Source organism: Crocodylus siamensis, chromosome 4 (genome assembly GCF_052110815.1).
Source record: "Crocodylus siamensis isolate JL-2025a chromosome 4, ASM5211081v1, whole genome shotgun sequence".
Taxonomy (NCBI): Eukaryota; Metazoa; Chordata; order Crocodylia; family Crocodylidae; genus Crocodylus; species Crocodylus siamensis.
This window is the reverse complement of record NC_143398.1, coordinates 190,545,101-190,558,302: the sequence shown is the minus strand read 5'-3', so window position 1 is coordinate 190,558,302 and position 13,202 is coordinate 190,545,101. Positions and strand designations below refer to the sequence as shown.

The following is a 13,202-nucleotide window of genomic DNA, read 5'->3' as shown; positions in this document are numbered from 1 at the left end:
TTCCCTCACCACAGGGGCCTTGATTTGCCCTCTCATGTCCCTTCCTGCCCCCCCCGCCTTTCCACAACAGACTAACCAACTGCATGAAGCTCTCCATGCTGCCAAGCTATGCTTCTCGCTTCCTACATGCTGTGCTGCAGCTGCACGCATGCATGGGGCATTTATCGGCCATATTATCGGCCACATCAGGCTGATTTCCAATACAGTTAGTTTTCTTTACATCAGAGCCGATCCGATATCGGACTGATGTATCGGTGCACCTATAATTTTAACAATAGTACGTGAGACAAAAATGCTTGACTAACTATATGCAAGTAGATTGAGAAGAAGTTTTAGTAGAAAGATTAGTATTTGTTACCATATTTTAGGTTTATTAAATGCTTTTATTTTAAGATGAACAGTCTCCTGAAACAAATCGAAATTCTATTTTCTTATACAGTAAAAGCCGTATTATCTGGCACTTATATTAACTGGCATGCTCTACTAACCGGCATGCTGGTCGACATGGCAAGGTTTGCTGAGTCCCCACTTCACCGACTGTGGGCCATGGCCTAGTGCAAAGCAGCCTGTGTGGGGCCATACTGACGCTAGGGAGTGAAAGCCTGGCGCACTGGACGCAGTGGCCCAACCAGGTAAAGATGCCTCTCAGGTAACCAGCATATTTGGTTATTCAGCAACCCCCATTTCCCGTGGGTGCCGGATGACAGAGCTTTTGCTGTCGGTATTTTTCAAATAGTAATTTTTAGTGCTAATTATGATTGTATAAACTGTTCTTCAACTCATGTAATAGTACATGAGAAACAATTAGCAAAAATAATGTTAGAATTATGAAGGATGGATTCTCCATTGCACTTTACCTTACGTTATAATCTGTGCAAAAAGTGTATAAAGCAAGTGTAAAAGACTGCTAAGTAGAGAAGTACCATTTTATACCCAACTCTCTGTATCCACTTCAGGCTAGTGCAAATTACTTTGTAAGGTGCAAAGTAACAGAGAACTAGTTCCTGAGTTTTAGTCTTACTAGTCAAAATGTGAATTATTCCATTCACAAATTCAGCACCAGTCTGTAAAAAATGTCTCTTATTTGGTTTGAATTTCCCTGAAACTATCCATATTAATCACTTCATTGTGTACCTAAACACTGTTACCAGAGCCTGGTTTCTATACATTTTTTTGTATTGTCATAATTATGTCTGTCATAATATGATTTCCCTTCCTTAATTTTTACCGGTACAGTTTTACTCATACAACCACTTTATGTGAATGCATTTATATTAGTATACATGTAGCTGATATTGAGAGAGCTCATTCCCTTTCCTTGATAGGAATGTGTTAGATAGTCTAAACATTTTACCAGTGAATTTGCACCCATGCTAGGAAGTTGTTACCACTTAAACAGGCTGGTATAGATTTTATAATATAAGCATAGTTAAAATAATACAGTGTTTGCTTTAATATGATATTTAAAAAAAAAAAGATACTGTTAGAAAGGAGTCATTCCAATGTTGTAAATCATGGACACGTGCATGTGTCAAGAAGTATATACACTCCCCCCAACCGTCAGAAGGTATACCATACTGTTAAATGTTTGCTATTCTATAGATTGTAATTGTCACAATTTAATCTAACCACAAGAGGGAGCACTAAAACCAGCTTCAGATAAACATTTTAAGACCTAGATCAATTCTAGTTGAGCTAGACACAACTCCACTGACTTTATACAATTGTACCCCTGCTCCATTTGTGAATTTTCACCTAGAGAATACTTATAAAAGAACAGTTTCTGCAAGAACCAAAAAGATTTGTGGAATAATTTCTCGTTTCTAGTTTTATAAGAACCTTAACAGCTTTTTTTTTAAAAAAAGTAAATGTTGGACTCAGGACATTCAAGGCATGTCTCCTTCTGGTAGAACAGATCCAATTATTCATTTGGATTACTATTTCCTACTTTCTAACATAACAATGTAGTTGTACATAATTGAGGGTTTTAATTATCACTTCTAAGAAATGTTTATTTCTGGAAAAAATCATTTATCCTATCATATTATCAATGCTTATTGTTAATTTTATAAAATCCTTAATTATTTAGGAAGCTAACAGACTTACTGATAGCTACGATATGATGCTTAGACCAAGTAAATTTTATTCTAAAATACTTTGAATCATCAAAAGAAATCCTATGGAAAATAAAACAAACAAAAACCCTCTTACTAACCTCATTTCCTTTGCTTCCAGCACTTGATTTCATTTCTTTGGGTTGCTGAAGAAAAGAATACAAGATTTATATTCAGGGAATTGGAAGACAGAAGTATTTACTAGTGATATTTGTGACAGTGGTTTCATTAGTATATATGAATAGTGATAATCTATTTGTGGTGTACATCCCTTGAAAATTAATATATTTCTTCAAGCCAGCTGTTCTGTCTCAAAACAGCAAATAATTACATTATAAATGGGTAGTAAAACCAGAATTTGCTTCGAGGCAGTTTGTATTTGGGTGTTGGCTTTGTGTACGATACACATAATACCTATACCTAACGCTTGAAACAGGCTCTGACTATGCTTCTAGGTAAATCCATTCAGCAAAATATTTTTTGTTTTGTTTTCACAAGGCAGTTAACTGATGAGATTTGAGTAAAATTGCATAAGTAAAGTTGGTAAGTACTGGCAAACTTACCAAATGCCGAAATTCTACAGACAGACTTCCATTTGCAGATTCATCCATATTCATAGCTTTGACATGAGTACCACACAGAACAAATCTACGATTGCTAGAAAACACAACAATGTAAGCAGCAGCAACAAAAATAATGAATAATAATTCAAGAAGTTTCATAGTTTAATTTTCTTACCTGGCAGTTGAAATGTTCCTTAAAAAAAGGGAAAAAAAGAAAAGATCTTTTAAATCAGGGTATATCTAACAGATACCTGCACTGTATAATGTAATTCAAGGAAAACAGACTAAATTATGAGTTGGTCTTCTTTTTTTAGTTACTTGGTCTTTAGGGCTGTGCAAAACGACTGTGTTTTGATTCAGTTTCAGATTCAGCCATTTTGGAGGACAGTGATTCGTTTCGGTGTTTTGGATCACTGTCCTGTTCTGTTTCAGCCAAATCTCCTCCGAATCTATTTCAACTGGGCTGCAAGGGAATCTTCGCACAGCCCTACCTACCGAGCTGGGTGGGGTTTGGGGCCGGAGGCTTGGGGCCCCAGTGGAGAGCAGGACAGGGCCATGAGTGGCTTGTTTGGGGGAAGGGAAGGGCCACTGCCTTCCGTGCAGGCAAGGAGACCCCTGCATGGATCTCTGATCCCTGTCACGCCAGGTCATGGGGCAGGGAAGCAGTGCAGAGCAGCAAAAAAGCCTGCTGGTCCCTGCTGCATGACTCAGCTCTGCAGGGAGCAGAGATCCATGCTGGGGTCTCCTTGCCACCGCTGCCTGCCTGGCAATGTGGGGCTGTGTTGGGGCAGGCAGCAATGGCGAGGAGACCCTGGCACAGATCTCTGCTCCCTGCAGAGCCAGGGCATGCAACAGGGATTCCCTAGCCCCTGGTTCGATTCCCCAGCTCTCTGATCATTCCCCCAGTTTTTCCCGGGGGGGGCACAGGCCCCTGGATCTGCACATGGGGTTTCAGCAGGCTGGTGCTGCAGGCTGGGGCCAACTGCAGTCTTCTTGGTGCTGCCTGCTGAAACCCCAGGCGCATATCAGGAGCCTGAACTGGGGAAATGATTAGAGATCTGGGGGAAGTGATCACAGAGCTGGGGAATCTAACCAGGAGCTAGATGTCAGTATCAGAACAGTCCTTCTCCCCCTCTTCTTAGTTTTTGTTTCCCTGCAGGCCGGCTTCAAAACTTCTTAATTCTCCTAAATATTTTGGAAACATTTCGGTGCCTTCTGATTAATTTCAAAGCTTTATCGGAGCCTTCCATTTTGATTCAGATTTGGTGTTTAGGGCACCAAAATGGCCCGAAATACCTCCAAAATGAAATGGCTGCTGAAATTTCATGCACCCTATTGGTCTTCTATCAGAAGCATGGACACATTGTCATTAGTGATAGGGTTTAATAAGTGCCCCCCCGCCAGAATTTTCACTATCAGAACTGCATGTGCCCATCCAGATGCATCATTCTGTCTAACTGTTTGCATCTGTGTGTTTTAGGGAAATGCAGGCATCTGTACAGTAGGGCACAATACCTAGAAGGCATGCACAGAGCAGCAACATGGGGAGGCAATATCCGCTCTTTGTCCTATTGGACAAAGAGATGGAAGGAAGGCAGAAGGCAGGGCAGAATGCACCTTATTACTGACTAATTCAGAGTTGCAACAGCTTGCTTTTTCAAATGCTACGAAAGGACTTGAAGGCACCCAAATAGAGTGCTTTAAATACACTAGTTAAAAAAATTTAGGTGTCATGTCTACCTTGTATTAATATTAAAAATAAGGAAAGAATACTGAAGTATTTCAGTAAGGCAGCTAAGTGTCTGCCTCTGTCTCTGCAAAGACAAAATTAAATTAACCAGCTATAGTTACTAAATCAAGGGTAGGCAATTATTTCAGATGGAGGGCTGCTTAACAAGTTTTGGCGAGCTGTTGGGGGCTGCATAGGTAGCTCTGCCCTTGGTCACCACATTGCGACCAGAAGTCCTGCCCCATAACCCCTGACCTTTGTCACTGGAAGTCCCTCACTTTGTTGCCCCTGCCCCCAAATACTCCTTTTGGGCGTGGGGGTTGCCATCTTAGAACCAGAAAAAACGCAAATAATATACTAGAAGTCAAACACCTACTACAATATATTTTAATTTTATTACAAAAAATATTTGTCATGACTCAAAAATAAAGTGTGTGCATGTATGGTGGGATGTGGGCGTGTGTGTGGAGGGTTGTGGCTGTGTAGTGGGGCATGGGGTATGTTGGGTTGTATGTCTATGTTGATGGGAGTTGTGGGGGCAGGGTGTGCATATGTGGGTTTGAGGGAAGGTGGGGGATGTAGGGACCTCACACACACTCTCCCCATGGTGTGCAGCCCCCACTGCCTGGCAACAGCAGCAGGCAGGGAGGTCAGGGTGCTCGTGCCCAGCAAAGGCACAGCTTCAGCCAGCACTGTGTGGAGGGAAGGAGTGGAGCTACCCTACCACCGGGGCTTTCCACCATGTGCCTGCAGCTCCAGCACTCGCAGCAGGGGAAGCCCTGTACTGGAGCCTGCTGCCTCCCCCACTCCCTGCTGTGCAGGTCCCTGCACTCTAGTGGGAGTGGAGGGGGCCTTGCCCCTGCTTCCCTGCAGAGTCCAGCACGGGGCTTTCCCTGTGGGAGTGCAGGAGCTGTAGGCCTGGAGGCAGTGGGGGCTGCACTCCATTGGGGGGAGTGTATGGGGGATCACTACCTCCCCCAGTTCCCTCACATGCCACACATCCACACCCAGCCCAGCTGAGCTCTGCATTCCTGCTGCCCCTTTGGGTGCAGGCTCCACCACGCTGCATTCCCGCTTCCCTTCAGCTGCAACTCCACCCCCGCCTCCACCTGCCCTGCCACTTCACTACCTGCTGCCCCGAGCAAAGAGTTTCCAGCTGCAGAAGGAGCCCCACCCAGTAGCTGCTGGCCAGACTGGGCCCTTCCGTCCATGAGGTTGGGAGTAAGGCCCAGTAGGGTATGTTAGGGGGGTTGCACACATGAGCGCCTCACTTCTACCTTCATGGGCGGAAGGGCTGGGTGGGATGTAAAGTGTTGTGGGGCCCTGTGGACCAGATGAAAGTGCCTGGCAGGCCAAATCTGGGCCATGGGCCATATTTTATCCACCCCTGTGCTAAATATATATTACCAGTCCACCAAATATATATTTAACTGTACTGCCCGAAGTTGACTCACTGAAATCAACTGGATTATTAACAGAAGTAAAAAGTGTATGTATGTGTAAACCATATTTTAGGGATTGTTATACTACTAACTGGTTACAAATTCAGTTAGAAATAGTAATATGTGGAAGGGCTAAAGTTCTGCTGAGAAGAGCCACTGAGATACCTAAAGCTCCCATTCTCTCAGAACCGTACAAGTTATTTGTAATGTGTTAATAAATCAGTGTTAATAAATCAGTGTAACCAGCTTTCTTCAAGTACAGGAAACTCAGGGAGATGTTTAAATCTCTTATGAAACCCCAAGCTCATGTCAGGTTCACTTGTGCATGAGAAACTTTTAGTGAACCTGGGCTCATTTATGAACCTAGCCAAAACTCATCAGTTGCAAATGGCTTTGCCTTTGAGGTTTTTGGTTTGTGTAAAGGGGACAAACATATGACTCAAAAGCTAACAAAAGCTTTTGTATGAATCTGCTGCTGCCAACTGAGACAATCAGGTTTCACATAAATCTTGTAAAAATTTTCACCATAGAGATGTTACTTATTTTTTTTTAAATTTGAAGCAAAATATGTTGTTGTTTTTTAAAAAAAGAATAGCTCTAAAAACAATCTTTCACTAGTTATGGAACCTAATAAAATTACTGGAACTTAATAAAATTATTTGCTATCCTAGTAGGTCTTTGGTTTATAAAACACATCTTTCAAATCACAGAGACCAGCAAATATAGGACTTTGAGTCCTGCCTACTTTAACAGACAAGTGTATATCTTTATTTCAAAGTTACTTACTTGTCAATAGTTGCTTTCACTCTGATCTGGTAGTTCAGTTCAGGCAATTTAATTAGCAGCCTGGGAAATTAGAAGTGTGAATGATCAAAACCAGAAACTCTTATAAAGGTATTAGTCACCAAAGGGCTGATAGTCCCTGACCAAAAGTCTCTAAAAAACCTTATTTTAAAGAAAACAAGACCACTTATCTAGAGATGCATTAAAGTAATTTGAAGGATCCTGAGTTTAGGAAGAGGATATGCATTAGTTCAAGGGACAAACACCATTCCCTCCATTGTAACCACAAACAAATTGAAAAAAATAGCAAGGGACTAGATTATAAATACATTTATCCTTACAGCAACATTGTGGGGAACACTATGACAGCAGATGTGAAGGGTTCATCTACCTCACAGACACAGATGGTTTTGTTCTTTCTATTCCTTCTGCTGTGAGTTCCACTGCCACCTGGTTTTTATTATCAGAGGAGGTAACAAGCTGTAGGGAGCAGACTCTGAGTTGTTAAAAATGCAGGGAGCCTCCAGAAATGTAGCATGGTATATTGTTAATGTGCTAAAGTACTCCTGAAGTTAGACCTAAGCTTGTGCAGTGTTAATTGTTATTTACCTGGTCTATCGTGCCACTAGAGCAATAACTCAATAAAAGAATTCTTAAAACTGTGACTGGGCAGAATTCTGAAGATCTTGCTGGACAGAATCTGTTATCTTCTCACTCTCGATACTGCCTTACTCTACATGTTGTCATGGGTAGTACAGTCTAGTACTCTGTAAGATTTTACATAAGAGAACTCTCACTGAAGTCAATAGGATTTATGTTTGAGTATATTCTCTAGGATTTGATTTGGTTTTTATTAAATGTTGGAACTGTTATATAACCCTCCTCTACTTACCTTAATTTAACAGTGAACTGTATTAAAGTTTTAAGTACCATTGGCCTCTGGGGGTGGGTTGGCATGCAGGGCTGCTTTTCAACCACAAATGAACTAGTTTGAAAGGAAACAGATAAAATGGTTAGAAACACACAAATGTACAGACCTACTCAAAAAGCCACAGAAAAACACAGTGCTTTCATCATGGATGCAGATTTCCCTGTGTGCACTGGAACAGCAAAAGTACATCCAAATTCAGCTCCTAGCTTTCTGTTTACTGTTTGTGAGTTATTTCTACAAGAAATTGGTTAATGGATTATATTAAAAACAAAGGCATTAAATAGTGCTGAGCTATCCCATCCAGTTAAAATACACAGGAAAATATCTTAACAAAAAATGAAGCAGGGAAATACACTATGAAACTGGCTCCAATAAAAATAAATACAACAATCTTTTTATATTTTTGGCATCATTCAAAAACAAATGGCTAAATTCTGTAAAGAGACCAAGCCAGTCCTAGGTATATGTTAATGGTTCAGTCACATGGTACATCCATAGCACAGCCAAAACAGTAACAATGAAGTATTTACTTTTATATTACGTAAGAAACAAATACAAGGAATGAGAGATTGTAGGAGGCAGTCCCATGGTCAAGAGGGGGGCACTGAAGAAACTGGCACTCCCTAGTTGCAGACCAGGCATTATTATCTGAGGCATGTGGACAAGTCCCATTGAAATCAATAGGAGTTGTGTCTGCATTATCCAAAGCCAGAACTTAACATGTTAAAGCTGAACCAACAAAGCTGTTGAGCACTCACAGCTCTTTCCAGCTTTAGTTAGAATTGGAGATGATCACTCCCTCTGAAAATCAGATTCTAAAATCATTGCAGGTATGCTCCTTTTTGCTCCCTTCATTTTAATTATTCCTGCATTTTAAATAATACAAGTTACCATAGTTTACATACTTCCGGAAAAGACTGTAGAGCAAGAAGTTGACTCTTTCCAGCATCTGAGGTCTTTGCAGTGGAATAGGATCCCCATCATAAGTCAGTTTAGTCAGGAGCTCCTCAAGCTTTTCTAGTTGTCTTCTTACTTGAAAAAGACTCTCTGCCAAGAGTGTAAAACTATTGTAGAACAAAAATAAGGCACATTCCTTAGCATTAGAATCTATTGTGTTATAATAAGCAATTTAAGACCTAGTTAGAGAAATCAGCATCTGTATTGATTGATGTTTATTAGTGTTATTGTGGTAACGTGATCTTAGCTGCTATTTACATGGATATATATACCAAATTGCTCCTTTCTGCTTTGCATGTTCTCAAGAAGCATAATTTGCACCAATTTGAGTCTATTTTTGATGTACAGGAAGCAATATGTATATAACACAATGTTTATAATCATGCAAATGCTATTTTTTCACCATAGATTAGTGTTCTTGGAGGACATGTTCTTTAAGAGAATTACATTTTTATCCCATGGAAGCGTTATGAGGGAAATGAGATGGCCAATCTCAACAACATAAAGAAGATGACCGAAAATTTAACCCAAACACACTTAGCTAACAGTTCACTTTAACACGGTTTGTGTGGCTGAAATCCTACATGACCCTTAGAGCAGTATCCTCCCCTCACATAATTAACTGTATAAAATAATTAATAATTCTCCTGTGCCTCTAAGGGATTTTAGGATTTGTCCTACTGTCATCCATCACAAATTTGCATAGCTCCCTAAAACAGCGTCGGAAAGAGTTGGTTTAAATAAATTGGAAAAAATACTTTAACGAAATAAAAGAAGCTATTTTGACCAAAATAAAATACGTATTTTTTCTAAACATTTTCTGAAGAAGGATGAAATTCTTTTTGGTATTCAGGTAACATAGTTGTTCATTTTTAAAGTAATTTTCTCCTCCTTTCTTTTTTCCTTCTATGCCAGAAACTTCCTAAGAAATAAAACATTGTTGGAAAGTAGTGAACACAGCAGCAATGTTCTGTGCTTCAGTTATAATTGTTAAACTTAATTTATGTTCGTATTTGTAACTTGCAATGTAGATGTGACACCTTCCTTTTGAAATTTGTGTTGCTGTCAAATATAGGGCATTTTCTCCCAGATAGCTCCTGTTTAGTGCAATGAATGACCTACTGTTTCAAGTTTGGCACTCAGTGAGTCAAAGCATGAAATCTTTACCTAGTTCTTACCCAAATAAAACTCCCACTATTTTGAAGTGACAACCTCAGTAAGCATACTTCTTACTCAAACAAAACTCCCTTATGAGACATTTATCTGGGACACTTGTTTGCTTTTGGTTTGACCATCTGCAAAAGTTTCATCTCTATGCAGTATATTGCAGTGATATTAATTCAAAGAGCAAATTATTTTTGTTAGTTGACTGCATTTTAGTTATTTACTTCCTTAGCTGCTAATATAACAGGAGTATGCTCAGCTAACTCATATGACAACATCTCTGATGGGACCCTGTCTTTTACATGTGTGCTGGGCTTCTGTGAAGCAGCAGACTTCCTGTGGTTTTCAATTACATTTTAAATTAACTGCAGGTTTACCAGTTCTGGAGTTGATCAAGCCCACCATGTAGAGGGCCTCCAATGCTGGCAATTTGCTGGCGCCTCTTCCAATCTAAGAGCTCTTCAATTAGCATGTTGTTCATCAAGACGTCAATTTCATCTATTACCTGCACTATTTTACTGAGAACTTCCTAAAAGGAATAGGGAAAGTGTTACAAACTGGCCACAAAGACATATACAAAAGTTATAAATTAGTTCAGTTATAACAATTACCGTAATATTTAATGTTAGAAAAATATGAAATAGGTTAGTGTGCTATGCAGTATTCTTTATCCTGTTATTAAGCCTCTGTCTTGAAACAGTATGTTCACATGACTAGGAATTTACATGTGTCATGTTCTAAAGCTTATGAATTAATTTTAATTTCTGAGACAGTGGTTGTACTTAGCTCATATTACTTATGATCTTCTTAATCTCTGATTCACCCCTAATGTAAATTAGTCTCGAATATTAACTATGTATTTGTTTACTTGTAATTTTTGTGGAGTGTATTCATTACATGCATAACAACTCTAAGAATCTGATATTTACAGGTAGTGTTAAGATCAAAAGTTCCCTTCTACAACTCTAAATTGCGTCTCATATCATTTTCTTTAACTGTGACTATATCACATAGAAATACATCGAAATGGACAAACTGTATTGACCCAAACAAATAACCTCTAATGAAGTGTTTTCCTTATCACCAAAGAAGTTGGTCTGGTCATGTTCACAACAAACAGTTTGCATACAACTGAATTCAGAGATATGATGCTTGGTTTTGTAGTTACAGGATTATGTTTATCTGCTTTCCTGACTGCAAAAGCTGCAACTTGAAAACAAAAAAGGATAAGTCCAGCTCAATGCAAAGAGGCTCCTGTGAGCTGATGGGTTATCCCTTAAGCTCCAACTGGTGTGCACAGGTTTATGCTCTTAATCGAGCTCTTTAAAATTATTAGTTATTTAACTACTTGCCAGATAACACACATGTATCTACTACAAAAATCCCTGTATATCTAGAATACAGAATCACTTTTACCTGCTTTTTATGAAGTTAAATTTGTGCAAGTGCTTCCGTAAATTTGATTATTTAGTGTGGGAAAAGGGGGAAAAAAGCAAATAAACCACAAATGACACGTTACCAACCTTTCTCTTGTAGTCTAAGGTATTGAGCATATCCTGCAACGTCAACATTTCCTGTTTAATGAGGGCACTGTTTTTGTCATTCTGTTCTACAAGGGAAAAGGAAAAAAAATCATCTGGTAAACTGAATGTAAAATATGTGTGTGTATGGGGGGCATGTTTACATATAATGGGAGGGAGGGGGAAAAAACTCTGAGCAGATTAAATTCTGCTAGCTAGCTTATAATGTTTGTGAAGTTATATAATATAATTTTAGCTGAATGGACTAGCTTTAATATGAATTTAAGGGTAATTATGAAATTTGGGTATTTTTTTATTAGTAGGACAGGAGTGGGAAGACATGTAATATATAGAAATGTACTAGTTTTGTGTGTAAGTATTTACTCTTATTTGGTATACAATTTTGGTTTGGATAGGAGTTAAGTGACTTGTTTGCTGTGTACTTTAAAGTGTGCCCCAAGCTTCATTAACAAATAATGTGTATTCCAAGCTTCACTGACAAAACTAAACTTTTTTGGAGACACAAGGCATGTCTATGCCACTTCTGTACTGAGCTCAAGAGCACCTACAAGATGCATATTGCCAATATGCTTTCAGTTGCATGTACTAAATCCTAGAAATGAGGCAAAGTAGTTGCTTTAGAGGCCCTAAGTACATACCACTAAATGTACCCTAGAAACAGAGTATAATAGCAGTGCTGGGGGCTGAACTCAACACTGCTCTAAAGAAGCTATATTGCTTTGTTTCCTGGATTTGATACATGTGCCATGGGAGTGATCAAGCAGGGCCTTCTTGGTGGTCTGCCCCAGGTTGGCAGAGACACGGAACATAAATCCTTAATGTGAAATGCATATTTTCGTAGATTTCATAGACATTAGGTCTGGAAGGGACCTCGGAAGATCATCAAGTCCAGCCCCCTGCCCCAGGGGCAGGAAGTCAGCAGGGGTCATAGGATCCCAGCAAGATAAACATCCAAATGTCTCTTGAAGGAGTTCAAAGTAGGTGCTTGAACCACCTCCAGCAGCAGTCTATTTCAGACCTTGGGGTCTCAGACTGTAAAGAAGTTTTTCCTTATGTCCAGCCTGAAACGGTCTTGAAAGAGTTTGTGACCATTTGACCTTGTCATCCTATGGGGCGCTCTGGTGAACAGAAGTTCCCCCAGATCCTGGTGAGGACCCCTGATAAACTTATAGGCAGCCACCAGTTCACCCCTGAGCCTGCACTTTTCCAGGCTGAAGAGTCCCATGGCTCTCAGCCTCTCGTCGTAAGGTCTGTTTTCCTGACCTCTGATTATGCGCATGGCTCTCCTCTGGACTCTCTCAAGCTTCTTCACATTCTTTTTGAACTGCAGAGCCCAAAACTAGACGCAGTACTCCAGCTGCAGCCTCACCAAGGCCGAGTACAATGGGAGAATGGATAATGTTTGTCAGTAGTGAATGGATGCAAACAGGTTACGCATTTCAGATGAAGGACTTTCTGATGTTAATCTTCATGGGGATTTTGGAAAAATTTACAGTTCTGAGTATTGGTCATTGTGCAGTGCATTTCCTCCTGTTCACCTACTGGCTTCAAGTCTATCTGGACTCATCCCCTTTTACCCTGCAGCAAAATCTTCTCTATCATTCTCACACTACTTTAAAGAAGAATTTGGTTTCAGCTGTGTCTGTGCTGACTAAGGCATGGTGCTTCCCATTAAAATCTGTGCTCTCATGCAGTGGAGTTTGAGACATGCTGGGTGCAATTTCATGAGCAATTAATATGAAGCAATAAACTCCAGAGCTGTTTGAGCCAGAGTACACTACTCCTGGGCGCAGTGTCTACATGTACTTCTGGGACAGTAGCACTTTGAGCTGGGGTAGAGCTGGCCTGGCCTGGCCTAGCAACAAGTTCAGGGGTGGTTAGTCCTGGGCTCTGGGTGGCATGGTGGGTGGTAGAGGGGCTTGCTAGGGCATAAGGGTGCTGAACATGGAGAGCCATGTGGCTAGGTGGCAGCAATGAG

General features: G+C 40.2%; 1 protein-coding gene and 1 long non-coding RNA gene across 3 annotated transcripts in view; one reads left to right on the top strand and one right to left on the bottom strand.

Moving 5' to 3' along the window:
• The window catches only part of LOC149867350 (uncharacterized), an 86,705-nt gene that overhangs the window by 24,964 nt on the left and 48,539 nt on the right, over positions 1-13,202 (top strand). The window lies entirely within an intron of this gene.
• Positions 1-13,202, bottom strand: part of STAT4 (signal transducer and activator of transcription 4) — a 78,925-nt gene that overhangs the window by 21,970 nt on the left and 43,753 nt on the right. For both annotated transcript variants that reach the window (XM_090045224.1, XM_090045223.1), the window contains exons 7-14: positions 11,207-11,292; positions 10,061-10,212; positions 8,468-8,626; positions 7,524-7,616; positions 6,635-6,694; positions 2,853-2,870; positions 2,678-2,771; positions 2,216-2,260 (exon numbers count right to left, since the gene is read on the bottom strand). In XM_090045224.1, the coding sequence (XP_089901350.1) occupies positions 2,216-2,260; positions 2,678-2,771; positions 2,853-2,870; positions 6,635-6,694; positions 7,524-7,616; positions 8,468-8,626; positions 10,061-10,212; positions 11,207-11,292 (707 nt within the window). The remainder of the gene's footprint in view (positions 1-2,215; positions 2,261-2,677; positions 2,772-2,852; positions 2,871-6,634; positions 6,695-7,523; positions 7,617-8,467; positions 8,627-10,060; positions 10,213-11,206; positions 11,293-13,202) is intronic.